General features: G+C 38.2%; 1 protein-coding gene across 1 annotated transcript; it reads right to left on the reverse strand.

Moving 5' to 3' along the window:
- LOC109836730 (polyadenylation and cleavage factor homolog 4) lies at positions 612-7,603 on the reverse strand. Its single transcript, XM_020404710.1, has 7 exons — positions 6,957-7,603; positions 5,598-5,678; positions 4,998-5,252; positions 4,240-4,362; positions 3,558-4,118; positions 1,416-3,200; positions 612-1,181 (listed from the first exon to the last, which is right to left on the reverse strand). Exons 1-7 carry the CDS (start codon positions 7,323-7,325, stop codon positions 1,164-1,166), a joined length of 3,192 nt encoding a protein of 1,063 aa, XP_020260299.1. The 5' UTR covers positions 7,326-7,603; the 3' UTR covers positions 612-1,163.

The following is an 8,140-nucleotide window of genomic DNA, read 5'->3' on the forward strand; positions in this document are numbered from 1 at the left end:
TACCTCAAACAGAATGCAGAAGTCTGCTACACAAATACCAGCAAATTTCACGGTTTCTATATAATAGATGAAAGAATCTACCCACCACAACTGACGGCGAGTGACTCTAGTTAGTAGGTTCATATATTGACTCCCACAACCTTGGGTTCGATCCCAGATGGGTTATAAAAAATAAATTAAAAAAAAAATCTACCACCACAATTAGGTAACTCGAGTAGGATTCACACGGAAAATATAATGAAGTCTCATCCAAGCGATCCTTCAGGCCGAATCAAATCCACATTAGCTCCCTGAATAATGAAACGAACATTCAAAGACACAACAATCTCAAGTTTCCATTCCATCGCATCAAAAAGATTCCCAAGTCAGCAGAGTTTCAAAACATCAACTCAGATAATTGTTGCGGTATGAAAAATGAATAAGCGGAATTAAACCGCATGCATTACAAAAAGAGGCTTCACTGCTTCCTTTAATTTCATTTCACGTACAAGATGCTAAAATATAATACCAAATATATCCTGGCTGCAGGAATTAATATTTAATAGTGTTGCCCCTTCACATCGCAATCATTTATGGATAACAAAATAAAAGTGCATACGACCCACAAATAGTTCAACAAGAAATTTTGCTCCAACAGTATCCACAAAGACCATAATCTCTTTCTGTCTATCCAACAAAATATAATAACAATAATCTCATAGCAAGAAAAAATTCAAATCTCTTGTTAGTGATCTAGTACAATCTTCTTACTAGAGAGTAACAACATGAAAGCAGCCAGAATTTTTGGCAAGCCCAGTGTTTAGCATCAAAAGCTAACATAGAAGTCGCACATCACAGTTCCTGTTCATTCCTGATGCTGAAGTTAAAGAATCACAGTGCACATTCTCTTAGGAATGAAAAGCAAGGATTAGAAACATGCAAACATCATACATAATTGAAAAAAGGAAATCTATTTTCATATGTATTTCTTTCCCCAAAAGAATGGGGATGAGAGCACATTGGATGGATAAAAAAAAACTCTGGTTTTCACACACCAGAAAAGTAACCCCAGTTGCATGCACATTGTCATAAATATGTTGGGAGCAAACCTAAAACCAAGGCATCTCTTCTATTGCCTACACTTTCACGGCAAAAAGTGAAGTATTTTCCTTTCAATTCCATTATTAGCCATCTGCCCAATCCTGCAAGAAACAGAAAGATGAAGAACAATGCTGCAGACTAACAAATTGTGTGAACTATTTGTGCTAAAACTATAAACAATTTTGACAACGAGGTTTACTAATTAGACATGCTCAACAAAACTAGTCCAGTATATAAGAATCAAAACTCATGGCCATAAAAATAAATAAAAGAACAGAAATAAAAGATATTTTTTGCAATTAAAAATGGAACAGTTTATAGTCAGAAGGTTTTACCATTGTGGCATCAGCAGCCACATCTGCTGCACTCAATAGACACTTGGCATGCACAATAGGAGCATGATCTTTGATCCCATCATCTTTTCTTATTTCATCTTCTCTTTCTGAGGAATTCAAATACACTGTTCCTTTGTACATCCACTCATCTCTCTCATGGGAATAGAAGTCTTCAAATGGTTCTCCACACAGTGCACATATGTACTGACTTTCATCTGCAGGCACCATTGGTTCACATCTTTCATCTACCAAAGAAGTACTGGGCACTGGTATCTGTGGCAATTCAATTTTTCCAGTAACCCAATTACTTGTATCTAAATACCATTTCCGAGATAATTCACCAGAACTGCTCGGTTCAGACTTTTCTGAGGAATGTAAATCTGAATGAGTGTGAAGCTGTTCTTGAAGCTTGAATCTTAGGCCACACGTATCACACTGATGCTTTAACTCATCAAACAGACTATTAATTACCTGGGGATGGAGTTCACGAATTATTTCTGGCTTGAAGTCAATGCCTACAAGTTCTTCAATTTCTGTATCATAAATTGCTAATGGGGCAACGCCAGTAGGAGCAGATAACTCCACTACAGAAGCCTCTTTTGCTGAAGTTGATGGAACTTGCATGGAGGTACTACTAGAAAACTCAATTCTCTGATCTTGAACTTTATTTGATAATTGAGACGAAGATACAGTAGGCATTTCCGTTGCTGGAGAAGATATTAAACCCTTCTCGACTAATGAGCTAAGAAGGCTTGAAAGTGGATTTGAAACAGCACTAACAGTGCTGGATTTTTGGGGTACAACAGAAGAAGAAGGTGGAGGGCCTGGTGGCAGCGGAGGCAACACAACACCTGGAAGTGATGCTGTAAGAGATGGAGTATTAGCTTGGGAAGATTGAAGTGACAACGATGAAGAAGTAACCAACGGACCAGATGGTGTCAAAGCTTGAATAGGTGGGGGCCCGCTTGGTAGAGGAGGCTGTATATTGAAGTTTTGCAATCCAGTGGGAGAACTGTTTGAAAGGAGTCCAGTCTTCATGATAGCAGCCAGTAAACTACTAGTGCTTGATTGCCCTGAGCCATCAGCTAAATTGGATAATGTTGTGGATTTCTCGGAACGAATTGATGGCTGAGAGTGTGTTTGGGCCTGTTGTTGTGAGAACTCGGGTTGTGATTGGTGCATAAGGGGAGGATGGTACCTAGACTGTGTAAATGGGGTTGATGAAAGTTGAGGGGATTGTGATTGATGTCGCTGTAAACTAGGAGAAAAATCTTGGGTGATCGGTACATGTGGAGCTCTATTAAGATTTACTGGAAGCTGCATAGGTTTCTGACTCATTTGGGGAAATGGAGGCCGAGGATGTTCATGGTCAATTGCATTGTGTAATTTCTGATGCTGTAGGGGCTGAAAAGGTGGAGGTGGATGAGCAGAAGGTGATGGAGGCTTCAAAGGTTGATGGCCAACTATTCCACTTGTCAAATTTGGAGAAGGGCCTAGGCTTGAAGGGTGAGAATGGGATAGAAGTCCAGACCTAGGTAAAGGTGAAATTAAATTGGGAGATGTACCAGAGCTAAGAGATATGGAACCACCCTCTTCTTGACTTGAAATTCTTGAACTCAGCTGATTTAGGCCACCAGAAAAAGGGTCGGGCGGGGGCCAAACTGACGTTGAATGATGCCCTGATGTAGCTCGTGGTACAGATAGCATATCTGCAGAGGTCTCCAAATGTCTTCTTGAGTCAGCATACAATTGACTGTGAGGTTGCAGATGGTTATCATCAATATTCTGCATGAGCCCAAAAGTTAATCAGCAGAATGTAGCAGTAAACAATAAAGCCATAGTCAGACTGAAAACTGTCCCCCACCCTCCCCAACCATGTGTGTGTGTGCACGCGCGCGCGCATGTGCGTGTGTATAACTGTGTGTACACACACACACACACATATGCACAGTTTGGTGACACATGATTTCATATTTTTCTCAATTTTCAGAAATTTGTTCAGAATTTTCGGCAAAGGACCATTTTTAGTAGTGCACGAAGCATGTAAAAATCCAAGTAAGCAGTCTCTCATGCAAGCACAAAACCAAATTAGTAAATGATTTCTGTAAAAGAAATATTTAGCAGCAGTTTATAAGGAATTACTCTAAATGAAGGAACTCTTTCTTCTACTCCGCAGCGCTTTATTCCTGGAAAAACGTCAAGTTTGTCCCGATGGTAATCTGGCTGCTCATTCTTGAGTTGAGCCCACTGGTGCCTTTGCAGGCTAGCACGTGTATCTGCCTTACCGATATCCAAACCACCTTTTATTGACCTGCTATTTCCTCCATGATCTGTCAATTTGGGATCCATATCATCCCACATGTACTCTTCCTCCTCAGAATTCTTCCAGTTTTTAGATACTGCTTGAATGCTTTTATTCGTATTATTAAGGTGTACAGAAGGTAGCTGACGTTCAGCTTGAGCAAATGTAGATCCTCGATAATTATTAACATCAAAACCGTTCCTTCTGCTGATTACAGTCTCAGAAGTATTATATGATTTGTCAAGCTCATCTTGCTCTTTGTTCTTCTCACTGATTCTTCCAACTTCCGTAGCTGGTTGTCGTGGAAGTACAGAAGAAAATGGTCGGTCTTTGACGTCCCTCAGTCCTTTCTTCTCATAGATGGGATCATTTGTCAGTTCCCTTTGAGTCCGTTGAATATTCTGCAAGCAATATTAACCAAAAGTTAGAAGGGAGAACTCGGACAATTTATAAGCTATTTGAGATTATGACCTCCGAGGTAGTTTCTTCAACAAAAGTAAACAGAAAGAAAAGAATGCGTACAGGCATCTTGGTAGGCAGATCCCTCCATTGTCTTATGTTTGCAGTTGTAGCTGCTTTATCTGATCTCTCTGCATCTTCAACAGCGGCAACCACGTCAACCTCATCACTGTTTATTTCTTTAGACTTCACAATTTAACCAACAACCAGTAAGAAAATATATACATTAATACATATAAAGTGGCACAAACAATTCTCAAAAAGTAACATTAACATATAAGTTATCACAGCTAACATCAGAAACAGGAAGAAAGTAAAAGGTGTCATAAAACAAATTTTAGCTGGGTTTCAAATTAATGACGTAATTAATTGTTAATTAATCACTAATTGTAAAACCTGGCCTCCTTCATGTTACAACAAGTAATCACAAGATATTCTGTTTCAATGTGACTCAGATTGTATGACAGCAAGCTAGTTTCTACATATGTTACTTTCTAATGTTTAAGATGATAGTTAGGAATAAGGTTGGGCTAATAATCAGTGGTAATCTGTGTTTTTGATGAATGCGTAAAAGAAAAAGATTAGTCTCAAAACTATAACTTCTGTTCACATTCAATTATGAACTGTTCCAACTAAACACTGAATTTTCTTAGTGAAAATGCGATAAGCTGCTCTCACAATGGTGCAATTGGAATAAATTATTACTTAACTTCTAAGCTAGTGATCATACCTTAAACTTTTTGTGCCAAACAAAATTTATATTTTCTGTAAAGAATGAAGCAAAATAAATGTGGTGCATTAAGTCACAGAAGTTTACTTACTCTTGTTTGCTGAAGGCGCTGCCTTGCCTCTAAATATTTAGGATTCACATGAATGCTGTGCCCTGGACGTTGAGTTTGAGATTCTGACTTTGACGCAGTGGTTCCAGATGAGCCATTGACGGCAGGTGGGAAGCCAAGTTCTTTCTCAATTGTCTGAAGGGGAGCAGGAGGAAAAACTCCTCTCCATGTACCAAAAAGATGTCTCATTCCAGGATGTATTGAAGAATCAACTTGTTTGTACGCCTTGCAGAATACCTAATAAGAAATTACAAACAGTATAAAGATTAAGAAAGAAAAGGACAAGAAAGAACAAAAGAAGCCAATGAATGGCACAAGAAGTGGAGATCGATGGACCCCCTTTTAACAATTTAAGAAGCACAAGCCAAGATATAAATTGAGAATTCTGTACAATCAACATCAGAAGGGAATTACTATGCCTAAAATACTATGAGAAATCATTGGTCGATCTATAGTTCTAAAGATGGTTGAGAAATTACAAATCATCTTTCGGATGATAACTTAATGAAATAAAAATGAGGTTTCCATAACAATTATATCAAGATAAACACATTCTGTTAGCATAAAAATCGACAAATTTACCTCAGGCAACCTTGCAGCAAAGTACTTAATATAAATACTGTCAAGAAGATAAAGAGATGGCAGCTTTTGGTCACTGGGAACCTGGAACCAAGAGTAAAATCAGTTGTGGATGTAACATAACTACGATGGTTCACAAGAACAAAGTAGCAAAGCCAAAGATCAGGATTCCCTATATATAAACTACTTCAAGAAAGACAGAAGACAAGTAACAACTCAAATTACTTGATATATCATCCATTGTAAAGGTTCTGAGCTAAGAAATAAAGAATGAAATGAATGAATTGGCATCAAAATGGGTGCTTCCAGGGAGAAATTGCTAATTCTCCACTTATCGCACTCAGAAACAGAAAAGGTTAAAATTCATAAGATAATCAAAGAAAGAACATATATGCAATGTCTTAGAACACCAACATTAGTTAAGTCCATTGAAGCCGCTTCCACCTGTCTTAACATCTAGGCAGAATGAGTAGGCCCTTGGAAAAACCAGACATCCTTGATTTGTGCTTCCTATGAATCCCAAATATGTGACCGGCAGGGTTTTATACTTTATTATAGGGGTTTCGGGTGCCATTAGGAGTACAGGTTTATAGATAGTGCTTAATATCTGGTTAAGGATACAGATACTGAGCCGGCATTTTTTTCCCACTCTTCCACTCTCATTTTGAGAGGAAATATGACATCATATGATAGTAAATCTTAAATCAATAAGTTTTTAAGTATATCCTTGTACATGTTTATTTCTGATACATAGCTGCTCCCATTATCATCAAGAAAAAACTATGCAAAATAGATTATGGGAAAGCCACTACCTTCTGAAAGGAACAGCTTCTAAAGTGAAAAAACACATTCTAACTAACCTATTATCTAAAAGAAATCAAAATACACAGCAGAATTTCTTTTAGAAAAGATCTCCAGGTTACATGATCTAGTTATGTCATGATTACAAGTCTCATTGAATATCGATTTCCATCCAGCAGCATCCACTTACTGGATCATCTTAATTGAATACAATTGTTCATTGCAAAAACCGAAATTTGCACTCTTCTGTCCATTTAAACGCTAAGATAACTTGCAATTTAGCATTGGCCTCAGTTGTGCATTACAAAACTGAACTTTGTTCGTGAAACCAATCATTTAAACTTGCAAAACAAATCATACTCCCTTATTAGAGACCTCAAACCAACTCATATTATAAACTACACAAGAATTCCTCAGAACTAATCAATCGCAGACCAAACAACAACAAAAACTATACAACAAACAGCAGTCAATCCCAAAAGCTCATAGTAAAATTGGATCTTTCATTCACTAACTAATTCCAATTTACATTAACTACAGCACAAAGTCTAATCTAATCACCTCAAGCACATTATTGCAGATTGTGGCCGCGATCCCCTTTGCAGCGTGGAGATTCTCTCCAGCTATTATTGTTAGATTAGTAATAATAGGCTTCGAATTGATGGTCAATTCAGAAAGCGCCGTCTTATATTGAGCAACTAACTCCTGTTGCTGCTGATAAGAAGAAGACAATGAAGAAGAAGAAGAAGAAACCCTAACTGAATCATCTCTCTCCTCTCTCTCCCTCTCGTTTGCCCTAATTCTCGGATTCGTCGGCTGGATCGAGCTCGAAACCCTAGAAGCGACGCCGTCAGCGAGCCTAGGTTTCTTGAGACCGGGCAATTCTCGAGATCTGTCGATCGAAGATCTACGAGAGCTCTCCATCTCCATCCCGCCAAAACCCTAACCCTAATATCGAACAGGACGAGGGTAGAAAAGAGGCTTTTGATGAGGGAATTCGAATCGGGGACGCATCGAGAAACGAAACCCTAGATTTTAAGAGTTCGCACGAGAGTCGGGGGAGAGAGAGGAGGGCGACTTTGAAGATGGGATGCCGAGGTTAGTTTTGTAATTTGGGGGAAAGTTGAGGTTGTTTCCAGTGTGAAGAAGATGGAGGCTGAAGAAGCCGACGGAGATTTTTTTATTTTTCTAACTCATTTTATTGAAAAATTTTGATATCATGGGTTGGATTATATAGTGTCGGAGATTAGGGTATGGTTTCAGTTTTATTTAGGTTTTTGAAATCTGAATGCCCCGAGTTGGTATGGAAATAACAAGACAGCCACTGGTGTGCCATAAATAAAGGGCTTTGTATTGGGCATGTCAATAGGTTTGTGTTGGGCTTTCCCTTGAGAGGCATGCTTGGTCTTGCGAGCAGGCCTTGGGCATGTAATACGGCTAAAGTTCCCTTTAAAATAAATTAAAAAAAAAGTATTAGTAAGAGTCTAGTAAACACGGAAATAATCTAATACATATAAATAAATTTGGTTATTCAAGATTTGACAGATTATTCAAATTTTAGCTGGAATATTAACGGTTGTTTGGTTCATGGATTAGTTTTGATGCATGTCACGAATATAAAAAAATCCACATTCATAATCTTAGTTGTTTGCATGCATATTGAAGAGGATTTGAGGAATGACAAATCCAAGTAATATTCTTGCTCGGTAGAACATGAATTTGTTGAGGATAATATGATATAATAT

The sequence above is a fragment of the Asparagus officinalis genome, chromosome 4 (genome assembly GCF_001876935.1).
Source record: "Asparagus officinalis chromosome 4, Aspof.V1, whole genome shotgun sequence".
NCBI lineage: Eukaryota > Viridiplantae > Streptophyta > Magnoliopsida > Asparagales > Asparagaceae > Asparagus > Asparagus officinalis.

Excerpts from the sequence above, each read along its gene's own strand:
- LOC109836730 (XM_020404710.1), bottom strand. The coding sequence starts at position 7,325 with ATGGAGATGGAGAGCTCTCGTAGATCTTCGATCGACAGATCTCGAGAA. Across the intron at positions 5,253-5,597 it reads TTGCTGCAAGGTTGCCTGAG|GTATTCTGCAAGGCGTACAA; the intron begins GTAAATTTGTCG and ends ATTTCTTATTAG. Across the intron at positions 3,201-3,557 it reads AAAGAGTTCCTTCATTTAGA|AATATTGATGATAACCATCT; the intron begins GTAATTCCTTAT and ends GGGCTCATGCAG.